The sequence below is a fragment of the Rhipicephalus microplus genome, chromosome X (assembly GCF_043290135.1).
Source record: "Rhipicephalus microplus isolate Deutch F79 chromosome X, USDA_Rmic, whole genome shotgun sequence".
NCBI lineage: Eukaryota > Metazoa > Arthropoda > Arachnida > Ixodida > Ixodidae > Rhipicephalus > Rhipicephalus microplus.
In genome coordinates, this window is record NC_134710.1 from 309,848,878 (window position 1) to 309,861,498 (window position 12,621).

Genomic DNA, 12,621 nt, shown 5'->3' on the forward strand with positions numbered 1-12,621 from the left:
CGAGCACTAGAAGTGCCTGAAAAAGGAGGGGCACATTGCAAAAAAAAATGGCAAAATTTGTGTTTTGAGGAAAACAACTTTTAAAGTTAAAATTGAGTTGTTTTTATGAAAGATATCATTAAGTCTGATTAAATTTGACAACCAAAAAGAACAATCTTTTTTTTAGTGGCTACTGCCACTAAAATACGCCAGCACCATAAGTTTGTCCCTCTCGGCTTTTTCGAGCCGAATCCTCACAGACATTTCGCTCACAGACAGGGTCATGAAACGCTTGCCAAACTTCCGCTCCATCTGGCAGAGCCAACCAACTGAAAGCTAGGAAGAAGTTCGACAGGTCTGCGAAATCAAAACTAAGCCCAGTGTCGTGCCATTTTGCGGCCATGTTTGTGCCACATACCGTCGTACATAATGGCAATGTTGTCCCTGCTAAGTTCCCTCACTGCGAGCTCTTTCGACCTCACAAGATTAGTGCTGTCATTACATAGCCGCATCACGAACTTTCCGGCTGATGGGTGCGAATGACTTTTGATGCATTGGCTTTTGCAAGCCAACAACTGCCGCAAATCGGACCAGCTGCTTGTAGCCTATTCCTACAGAGCGCGCCGCACAACGCCTTTCACTTGCGAGCAATGGCTTTTCTCATTCATAACAGAGATAATTACACGAGAAAAGCATTGTTCAGCTGCACTGCTCGACAAGACATGGACCCCGCAAATAGGCGTCACAGCACATACAGGCGCGCAGTGGCCAATGGCGGTCCCCCGATCCGTACCACGTGAAAAGCCAGTCACGGCGCTCAAAAAATGCGTCGAAGCGTGCTTCTTCTTATTAATTCTTGTGCTGCATCAGCAAGTGAAACTGTTGTTATTTGAAGAGTGAGGCTCAACTCTTCCGCTCATGTGATCAACAATGGCGAGTGGCAGCGCATTATCGGTGGCAAGGTGCTCGAAGACTGCTCACTTTGGACCTTTTAACAGGCACCTTGTGCTCTTTAGATGCAATTTTGAAGCATCTGCAGTTAAGTCTCGCCTTGTAATTTTTTTTTTCATAACAGTAGAGGTACTAATCTTATCAAAACAGGAAAAAATAAAAATCGGTAATTTTGAAAAAAAAACTCATTTTACGACCCGCATCTCCCCTTAAGTTCATAGGAGTGAATGCAAGACCAACAAATTGTATTGTTATATCAAATAATAAGGCTTGACGTCATTTTTCTTTTGCCATGGCATATATCATTTTCTTTTGCCATGCCATATATATAGCCCAAAATGACCATTTGCCTGCCTGCCTTCTTTCCAGTTCAAGATCCCCCCCCCCCCCCCCCCCCAAAAAAAAATATTTCTGCTTATGCTACTGGCGAAGGCAAAAAGCCAGTCGAGAATGTCCATGTAATTGCTATATCAATGAAAACAAAGTGGCTCTCGCTTTCGAGTTGTTTTAGGCGAATGCATGAAGTACCACTCGAGGTTTCTCTTTTTCTTTCTTTTTGTACTGATTTCTAGAAGACACTATAGGTGTTTTTGTTGTGGCTCTAGCCAGATAAAACACCGCTGCAAAAGGAATACTGAGTTTGTTAAATCATTCAATTTCAGCACAGAGAGATGACTGCCGGAGGAGGCTGGTTTTATGAGACTAACTAAATGACGTCATGTTATGCCTAGATATATAATCGGTTGTAAAGAAAAAGAACCTTTTTTTTTAATCTTTAAATTCATCTTAGAGAAATTCAGTTCGGATTGTGTGAGCCTCTAGCATTGTACGTCATAGCATTTGTCTATTAAATCTGCTGATAACCACATAATTTATTTAGTGTGCTATTTTATGAAGTACTTTTTTATTCAACCAGTATTCTATTTATTTGCTACTGAAATAATCACTGAACAAGTTTTTCCAGAATGCTCAACAGCCAGACGACATTATTTTTGCATCATCAACTAAAATAGGAAGTGCTTGTAAGATGTCTGGCTCCATGAAGTTTGCAATGAATCGAAATATTCTTAGCTCATCACAAGAGCCCCAAAATAATTATTCATGTCTTTGAATGTAAATGCAACTTGCTTCTCCTTCAGGATGTGAAGTTAGTTGCTCTGGATTGCTCCAAAATGCAAATTTTGCTGGTTTAAAAATTGTGCCAAATCAGCAGACCTCGGTAGCATCACTGTGAAAAGCATAAGGGATCCTGCAGAAACTGAAAATGCCTTTTTGTTCGAAAAATTTGCCTACAAGGTCCCTAGTTCGATCCCAGGTTTTAGCACCAGAACGTGTAGAAAATGTGAAGAAGGGAACTGGACCCAGACGTCTGGCTACATCGAAGGTATTCGAGTGATTGAGCCGACCATAGCCTGTGGCTGTCGCTTGTGTCCATACCCTTTCTTCCTCCTTTATTGGTAACAACAAACACACTTTTACTATCTTTGATTAAAGCCAGAGCAACTTAGTGATAATTCTACAAACACTGACCTGCAATTGTGAAGTGTGTGTTTGTGCATACGTGTGTCCATTTTCATGCTTGCTGGCAGGAAGCTGCTGTATTCTTAATGGCTACTGCAGTTTTAATTAACCTTGGCAATAATGTATTGATTTTTTCAAGCAATGGCAAAGTATTGCACATGAATTGGGGGGTGGTACTTTAGAATTGAATTGCAAGATGTACTGTGCTAGGGTTCGGAAACTGAATGTATGTCTTAGTCAAACATTTCACTGGGCTTCAGCATTGCTGTGGGCATATATCTGCCAAGGCTAGAACCGGTATTACCATCAGCAGCGTAGTTCATCAAGGCCTTTGTACAAGTGAGTCATTTGCTGCCTTGTACTAAGGAAATGTTACTAATCAGGCACCAGAATTCTAAAGCATGGCATACAGGAAAATATAGTGAAATCAGCAGCAGTAGTTTTTTTTTCCTCTGGTAAGTAGCCAAGTTTAACATGCGTGTCGACATAATTATTGCACTTACTACACAACATTCTTGAGCAGTTTGCTTTACCTATTTTGTAGGAAATGCGGAGCCACTGTACGAAGATGTGACACCTCCTTTGTCTCTTACGCCAGAACAGGAAAGTGAAGCTGTAGTTTCTACTACGCACATCCCCACCTCCAGTGCAGGTCAGTGCACTTTATTTAAAATCTGGCATTGTACTAATAATATTGTGATAGAGTAAAACTCTGTTAATTTGGACTTCACGTGATTGGAGAGAATTTCCGAATTAAACGAGGGTACAAATTATCGCAAGTGCCAACAAAACACTTGAAAAATGTCTCTAACACCATTAGACTTTTATTTCTTGAAAAAGTCTCTGATTGCGGTTTGCTTCACGGATGCAATTTGCGACGAAGTCACAATTTTGCAAAGTTCCTGCAGGTGGCTTAGTCTGTGCACACTGTCCGAGGAAAGCATGCATATGTCCTCCAAAACGGCCAATGCATGCACAGCCTCTGTCATTGTGTGGCGCTGGTCAGCATCATTTACGTCCTCGTCAGCCGATTCCCCTTCGCTGTCCAAGACTTCGGCGACGATATCGCTCTCGGTCACTGTGCCGGCCACGGCAACATCGCTGTCAATTGCGAAGTAATCGTCCAGGGGCACATCAGCTGGCATGATGCTCACATAGCGGCCATCTTTCTCTTCGCCGGTTTCTTCATCGGCTACCACACCTGGATCAGCAGCGTTGTGCATGAAGCCGTTATGCCTAAAGCAGTTTGTGATTACTGCAGGCGGTGTGTTGTTCCGCACACATGTCTGCATGTGGATTGCGCTTAGCAGAAAAGCAGTTTGCAACTACTGCAGGCGGTGTGTTGTTCCACACGTATGTCGGCATGTGGATTGCGCTTAGCGGGCTTACTTCGTACGGCTTGCCTGACTACCAGCAGTGACAATTTTTTGAAATGGTGCCCTAATAGTGGAGTTACATGCATTTCATGATACAAAAAAGACCCTTGCTTCTTTCACTATTTCCTTCTAGGGTTCGCACAGGAAATGAAACCCTTGAAAATGCTTGAAATTGTAAATTGCATTTTCAAGACCTTGAAAATTCTGGAATTTCGTTTGTCCTTGAAAATTCTTGAATATTGTGAATTTTCACAGGGTATGATTGTACGACTCCCAATTCACGGCAGTTGAGCGAGGTCCTGGACAAACTTTCTTGCTTATCGCGTTCAGTGACACCTCGATTTTCAAATCGGGCACGGTCAAACCGCCGATTGGCGAGATCGAGGCATTCACATTCCCTTCCGACTTCGGTAGGCCAGAAATCATAAGCTGTTGGGCCATTGAGGCCATGGCATCTTGAGCTCTTCGGAAAAAGGAAAAGTTGTGCAAATACGCTTATTGCAGCAGACAACTATTATTGTTTGAAAGGATTTCTTTCGGCTTTGCTTTTAGTGGTATCTCTCACTAAATTGTTGAAAAAAAAAAAAAAAAACAATACAGCACCTCAGCCCCTAGCCTAGCGCACTCCGACAGCCTACGAAAGGCTATGAATGGGAAGACTGATGAAATTGATAGCATTAAGATGCAAATAGAAAAAAAGACTGAGAGACCTGCCCTGAGCTTCAGAACTTCTAGTATAGTGAAAGTATGCAATAAGTGAGCTAAACATCCTTTGTTTTGTTCAATCAAGTTTACTGTGAGCTGCAGTCGTGCTCCTTAAAGTTTTTAAAAGTCCTTGAAAAAGTCCTCTAATGTTCCCCTTGGAAACCTGTATGAACCCTGTCATTTGCTATGCTCCTCCCCACTGTGCGAGGAGGAAAAGCGGTGAGCCTGTGCGGCTACTGTGGGTGACGAGTACACGAAACTGTTAACGTCACGGTGAAGACAGGGGCTGAATACTGCCAAAAGGCCTGGAGAGGGGAAGTAATTATTTTTTAAAATTTGTGTGCACCTGTGACTCATAGTGCTGCTATGTTTGGCATCGTTGATCATGATGGCACTCTGAACTCAATGCATACGTTTTCTAAAAATGATGAAAAATTGTTGCTGGTGGTTTTTTAGGCCCTTTAATAACCAGCTGTTACCTTGTCTTTGTGCTACAATGCCTGCTCGTGTGTGTTTATTCTTCGGGATTTTGACGATGTCCTTATCACAAATTTGTTCTGTGACCCACTTCATTGTCTTAGGGGCCCTCAACACTATTCAAGCTCCCAAACTTGAATATAATCCCCGCACTCAATTTACTGGTCTATTTGTGATGATGGTTACACGTGTAAAAATATATGGATTTCATAGTACCTCAAAAATTCAAAGTCTCCTAATGAAATGAATCAACATCTAATAAAAACTGCATGTCTGGACCTGGCAGTGTTTTTTTTAGATTTAAGTGTTGAAATAATATTTTTTTGTTTGTTTATTTGTTTTTTTACCCTACTGCAAGAAGTTTTAGTAAGAGAAGTATGAACTACTTCAGGTTCATTTTTTGGTGTTCCAATACTAGCTTGATGTTTTGCCTACACTTATTTCGCATGCAACTTCTTGCATTTTGTAATATGTTCCTTTTATTGCAGACTTTGAGTGCATTCTGAAAGTGTCAGGGCTGTAATGCAAGATGTTGTTTTGTACTCTCAAATTTTGTACTCATGCTATCTCCAGCATGTTCATAGTTCAGTTCTTTTCTCATGAAGAGAGCGGCTTGGTATCTAACATTAAGCCAAACACCTACTTGAATATTTTTTTTGTGCATCTCAGGAAGCACAAGCGAGAGCTGTAGTGAGTTTTTTAGTGTGAAATGTTGCAATTATTTGTAGATAAGGCTAAATGTTGCTAAATGTAAATGAATAGATTTGTTAGTATACATTACATTATTGTCTATATTTTTATCTCTTTTCATTTTCTACCCTTCTGCGCCTTTGGTCAATTTTGTGTGGTAAAGCACTGTTAGTATTTTAATTTTTTTTTATCCTCCAGTGTCATCACTCCCATCTGCAGTGTCGACAGCAGGGCAAGCACCAGCGCAAACATCATTCTTCTCCTTTGCAAAAAGCACAACGGCAGCACCTGGATACGGTGGCTTTGGTGTGGTCACCTCTGGGCCACTTTTTAAGCGCGGATTCGTAAGGCGTTTTTGATTAATACATCACCTAGTGCTTTAGTCACTCGTGCAATGTTCTTTTTCTCTCTTTTTCTGCATGTCCACAAATGTAACAGATGCTGGTGAGAGCTCTCAACAGCCGAATTAGGGGGCATTAGTTTGCCACCACCACCGCTGGTGTCATTATCGGCCATTTAGCACTATGAGAAAAAAAAAAAAAGAAACGGGGCTTCTACGGGAATTGAATCCAAGCACTTACGTGGCAGTCTAGTATTCTTGTACACAGCCATGACAATGGTGCTTGAAATGCAATGAGTTCATAAGATCTTTATGCATTTAGATCAGTGTAGTATCATATTAATGGAGGAAGAATGATTGTCATCTAGACAAATTCCTCCTTTTCCCCTGTCTTTCCTCCCAAAAATTTGACTACACCCTCAGTTTCTGATCTCATGCTCAAGGATAAAAAAATCCCCAAAGATTATTTGAGATTGAACAATACAGCAGATCTGGTAGAATTAGTTTACAGATGAATAAAAGAAATACTAGATGTCACCAGTGAGCTCTTTTATGTACTTATCATTGCTGCCTGTCTTGTATGTCTTTGTTCTACTGAGAATTGTGTTGTGTGTGGTTAGGTTCAACTAAGGCTATGAAATGCTTTGTAACTGAACAAATAATCTGAATACATATATTTTAAAGACAAGTTTTGCTATTGAGCAACATGCCTTGTGAAATGATTTAAAGGCTGTAGCTCTTCCGAAATGGCAGTGAGTTCTCTTTCCATTTGAAGTTTCTGTTGACATTTCTGCAGAAATTATGAAAGCTTGACATCAAAGACCACAGCCTAATGATGGAGGCATTAGGATGCATCATTGCCACTGACAGCTAGGGAAATCGCCTTTCTCATTGTAACAGATCTAGATAGACCATTTTGATTGGTTGAATCAATCAGAAATATGTGATCTAAAATTGTCTCTGCCTGTGAGTGAAAGTATTGTGTTTGCTCTGAAGAACACATGCTTCCGCAAAGTACATTGAGACACTGCAGGACAGAGAAGTTGAAATTTACATCTCCTTTGTGTAAGGAAATGTGTGGTAATCTCCACCATTTCTTGTTGTATAAAGCTTCCCCTCCTTTTCTTTAGAGGAGTTGTGGGGCAGCCAGGTCATGAAACTTATTAGTGGTCTTTGGAATAGTCAAATAGTGTGCTATGGCTTAATCTTGTAATTAGATGCATGAGGCAGGTATATATACATATTTGTTCATAGCTTTTGATTATTACAAGGCTACTCTTGCAATTAAACAAATTGGGAGCAAGACCACATTGTCAATCCCATGGGCATAGTGCAGGCATCTGTCATTATTACTTGAGAGACACATTTTACCCACTAGAGAGTGTTGAATCGCACTTTTTAGATGCCTGTGCATCTATATATAAAAAAGGCTTAAAATGGTTCCGGAAACTTTGTGTCATTAATAAAAAATACTCCTTAATATATAGTGTTATAACAAAATTGCTAAAAGTATTCAGGTGTGAAAACCACTTCATAATGTAATTCTGAAAATGGCTGTTCAGTTTTCAAAATGTGTACAACAACGGATTGAGTCACTTGTGGCATTTTTTTTTTTTTGGCATTGCACTTGGTCTAAATATTTAGTTATTTTTGAAGGTTGTGTTGGTTATTAATAATAAACAGTGGCCAAGAATGCAAGCCGTAGTAAATGAGGGGAGAAGAAACCCACACTGTCTTGTGATCGCATCACTAATAGTGCAATTAGTTTTCATTCGTTTATGAAGCATTTTAAGTGTGTATAGAATCTGTCTTTTGGCCAATGTGTCTGAATCAGTTAAGCTCTAGCATACTGTAATAAGGGTTTGCCCCCTATATTCATTCTCTCATTCTATATGTATAACATGTGCTGTCTGCATGTAGTTAAGTATGGTTTCATTTGGGAACGTAACCACGTCTCAGTCCCAAGCTCTGGTTTGTGAGTTCGGTCCCGGCTGCAATGAAGATGAAAAACAGAAATGTTCGTCTCAGTCACATTTTGGCTAGAATGAAAATTTGTAAAATTGACAAAGTTTTCACTAAGCCACGAGCTTGTAACTAACAGCAAAACTGGATTGTAAAGACTAATCTGGTTTCTTCTAGGTTGTTTGTAGACCTTAGCTAACTGATGCAGGTTCTAGGTTGTTGCTAAGCTTTAGCTAAGTGGTTTCTATGTTCATTCTCGGTGTAGAATGGTTGAATTTGAGCCATAGACAGTCACAGACACGACACGGTTGTCCAAGGGCGAAAATTGCTTTGGCGAAATTGCTATTGCTTTGGGGCTTTTTCGCAGCCGCTGCTGCCTTTCTCATTCCGTAGTAAGGTCTTCCGCTTTCCGCCATCACTTCAGTGCCAGTTGCCCCGCCGTGGTGGTCTAGTGGCTAAGGTACTCGGCTGCTGACCCGCAGGTCGCGGGATCGAATCCCGGCTGCATTTCCGATGGAGGCGGAAATGTCGTAGGCCCGTGTGCTCAGATTTGGGTGCACGTTAAAGAACCCCAGGTGGTCGAAATTTTCGGAGCCCTCCACTACGGCGTCTCTCATAATCATATGGTGGTTTTGAGACGTTAAACCCCACAAATCAATCAATCAATCAGTGCCAGTTGTGGAGCTAACTGTTGCCTTTTTTATTTTTACTGTACCAGTACTGAGCAGTGGAATATACCTGATTTCTGTGATGCATAACTGTTTATGATGATGGTTTTCTTGGTTCATTAGGAACGATTTGATAAACAGCTCTGCACTTTTAAGTTTGTGCGTCACTGAGCTTTAGGTGCAAATTACTCAAGGTGGGAGAAATGAATCTGGAGTCCTACACTTTGGCAAGTGCCATGATTATATCGTTGGCTTTCGAACATGATCTCTTCGAATTCGAAGGTTGCTGGAGCTTGAAGAGCTTACTTATATCTCGATTACAAAATTATGCATTAAGACAAGATTCTATTTTTATGGGTAAAAAAATAAGGCATTCCTCCAACCAGATAACTACTGAAAGAATTTCTAACTGAAGCATGGTAACTGTAGGGGTTGTGTTTTTTCATTCGGGCTCGACCCGTGGCGCTCGCGACTGTAATATTTGCCAAGATTGCATACTTTTAGAGTGTAACCGCAAGCAAGTGGGCTTATGAAGCCCTTCTGCTGATACAGGCAACTATGACAGTTCTACAGCATGCGCTGAAATTCAACAGTGAAATGTGACAAAGTGAAGTTACTAGTGACCCCGATAAAAGATCAAATTTCCGTATCAGGAATGGCTCATCGCCAACAAACCTATGATTGATTGAAAGAGCATCATCTATTGGAATATGGTGCATACAAATAGCATGTGACCGGTGCACACAGATTGAATTGGCACTTGGCACCAACTTGTTATCCGCTTGTCACCAGTGCTAAGGCAAAGGCTGTAGCTCCTGCGTGTGAGAGGTTGACGAAGGAAGAAGCCACTTTTGCGGTACTCTAGACATATGCCTGGGTGTATCTGAGTGTCTGGAGCAAGGTTACGTTGCTTTGCTTACAAACTCAAAAGAGTAGATGACTCTGAGCAAACAAGGAGAAATTTCGAGGATCAAAAGAATCTCTAACATATACAGCAAAGGCTAAATCATTGCGTTCTAGGCGAGAAAGCATAGGAGGAGGAGGAACCTTGCATTGGTTTCGAGGATGCACCCTGTGCAGCCTTCAACGTAAAGGAAGGTTTATGAAAGAGAGGAATCATCATTGCTTGTCTGCAGCATGAAGCTACAGAGGTATGAGTGACAACTAGGATGCTTTCTCTTTGCAAAATTCGTATGGGGTTTCTCTGTAGATCTCAGGTACAAATGGGAAAATGACAACGCCCGCTTCTCAATGAGCCAAAAGAGGAAAGAAAGCTACTTCTCTGCTTCTAGGTCTGGGGTGTCGAGCTCAAACCTTGTATGTGTCGAGCTCAAACCTTGTATAAGCAGTTAGTAACTAGTTAGAAATCTTGAAAAACTGAAATCATATTTGACAAAAGGAGTAAGTGCTTTATTCTGTTAAATTTTCATTCAATTGTTTCCTCTTGTTTTAAGGGATATTAATCTCTAATACATGTTGCTCCATAATTTTAATTTTCCGGGACTGAAGTTATTGCTGCTCTTCATTCCTGCTGACCTGGACTGCCTCTTTAGTGCTTGTCTCCTTTGGTTTAATGCTTCCTCAAACCTTCTCACCGTGGTCGAATGTAGCGAGACCGCTTGCTTACATTTGTGCTTTCATTTTTGTTTAGGACCAGCAAGAGGCAACACCTGAGAAGTCACTCTTCGGCAATACGGGTTCGACGTCAGTGTCTACTGCAGCAGCTTTCAACTTTACCCTGTCATCTGCCAACGACAAGCCCACAACTGGTACATCGACAACTGGTAGTGTCCCTGCACCACTTCAAGCCAAGTTTGGTGGCTTTCAGATAGTGCACCCTCAATCTGGTGCAGCACTGCCTTCTAAAGACGATTCCGTAAAAGATGCTGCAATGCCTCAGCTGTCGTGCCTTCCATTTGGGTCATCTGCCTTCACACAGTCTGCGGCTGGCAGTGCTGGCATCTCTGGGACCCAGGTGACTGCTTCCACGTCACCATTTCAGCCCATTTCATCCGTAGCAAGTCAGCCGGAAAGTCTCAACCTGACAGCCGCTGCTACTTCTGCTGTTGCATCAGAGGTGAGTGAAATTTCAATAGACTGAGAAACCTGTTGATGAGCCTACTTGCTCAACTTAATATGAAGCTTTATCTTGGGAGCTTCCTGTTAACTGCATGAAAACTAGGAAACAATTTTGTTTAGCAATCACAAAGCCAATTTGATGGAAGTTATTGCATTTCAAAAGGAACATTAAAATTTTTCTTTAAGACTGAACTTTTTAATACACACATACATACACACAAACACATGTATACCGTATTTGCTCGCTTAATGAACCCATACCCGTAATAAACGCACCCCCAATTTCAGTCGTCACAATTTGGATTTTTTTTCTTGCATAATAAATGCACTCCCTACATTCCCACTAACCTACAGCTGCCACCTCCTTGCCCATTGGATCTCTTCTGTATTTCATTATTGTGCTACCCCCTCTCCCCCGGCCACTGCAGCTCGTTTCCTCCCCCCTTTTGCCTGCTGCCGCGTGCCGTATAGTTTTTCTTTCTATCTGTGGGTGGCACTTAGCCAGTATTTTTCAAATATTTTATGCGCCACAGTGGGGTTCACGAACGGTGCGAGTGTAGAGACATCGCAGCTGTCAAACACTCAGAGTGAAAGTCTTGAAACTTCCCGCTCAAACCGACTGTCCTTTCCTGCAAATGCGGACCTTTAAGGCCCAACCACATGCACACCATTTCAAGTGATGGCGACAGGATTTGCTGTTTCTATGGCTGTCGCGAAGGGCCATACGTCGCCATAGCATCGCAGGTTTCTGGAAAACCAGAAAGAAATTGCTTGTTGCCCAAAAAAGATAGTGACTATTTCCACAACATGGTCCCCAATTCTCGCTTCGGTTGCAAGCGAGGCGGCTGCCTTATTTTGTCATTAATGTTGTTATTGACAGTTTGTTTTGATCCTTCGGTGGTAGCTTGCTGCGATATCAGTTGCTTGCTACAATGTCAACGGCGGCGGCGTTGTTGTTGTGCGAGGTTGCCACGAAGTTTGGTAAGTGCGTCGTGGCATCGTAGTGCACGCTTCTGGGCACCCCTTGAGATCACAGCAGGTACTACTGTTGCGGTCGATTGATTGCGAGAAAAAATAGCCGTGAAACGTTTTTATGGCGTGCATGAGCGGTGTTGAAACGGCTTACAAAAGATTGCGCGCCGTCAACCACCAAAAATAAGTGAAGTGCAACAAATAAGCTGAGTGACCTAACTTTTTTTACATTACTTCATTTTTTTTTGCTCCTACTGAAAAAGTTTTCTTAAAATTTTCCCCGCATAATAAACGCACCCCCCAACTTTGTTCCGATTTTTCAAGAAAAAGTGCGTTCATTACATGAGTGAATACGGTGTTTTATATATATATATATATATATATATATATAATGTATATTTGAAAGCTGAAGGTACTGCCTTCGCTCAAGGGGATTCGACTTGCATGACTCGAGCTCGCAACGCTTGGAACAAGAATCACTTTCAATTCATGACTCAAAAGAATCTCAACAGATCTTATAGACCGGCACAACATGCACGAGTGCATACTAGTGGGCCAAGAGCCCTGAGAATCCTCCAGACTGGTGGTGAACAGAACATACGATGTAAAACATAAGAGCAGGAAAGCAGGTGCGAAACATAGTAGCAGGGAATCAAATGAACTCACGCGCAACTCGCAGTATAAGATGAGCAAACGACTCGCCTTAATAGAGGCCACAAACCAGCGTGGCCTCTGCTGTGCAGCACTCATGAAGGACAACCCTCGCGCCTAGCGTGACGGTCACCGTATCCCATCGCAATGTCGCCCCAAAATGTCCCTGGGCCCGTCTCTCCTCTCTTCTTATCAACTAGCCTTTTTCCGCCCTCCTGTGACTTTTGCGACGATGTCGCTCGCCACGTGC

General features: G+C 42.0%; 1 protein-coding gene across 6 annotated transcripts in view; it reads left to right on the plus strand.

Annotated features, from left to right (window-relative positions):
* Nup214 (nuclear pore complex protein Nup214) overlaps positions 1-12,621 on the plus strand; it is a 280,169-nt gene that overhangs the window by 166,261 nt on the left and 101,287 nt on the right. For 5 of the 6 annotated variants that reach the window (XM_075879493.1, XM_037413729.2, XM_037413730.2 and 2 more), the window contains exons 23-25: positions 2,996-3,103; positions 5,898-6,043; positions 10,321-10,746. In XM_075879493.1, the coding sequence (XP_075735608.1) occupies positions 2,996-3,103; positions 5,898-6,043; positions 10,321-10,746 (680 nt within the window). The remainder of the gene's footprint in view (positions 1-2,995; positions 3,104-5,897; positions 6,044-10,320; positions 10,747-12,621) is intronic. The other variant, XM_075879492.1, reaches the window with a different exon arrangement.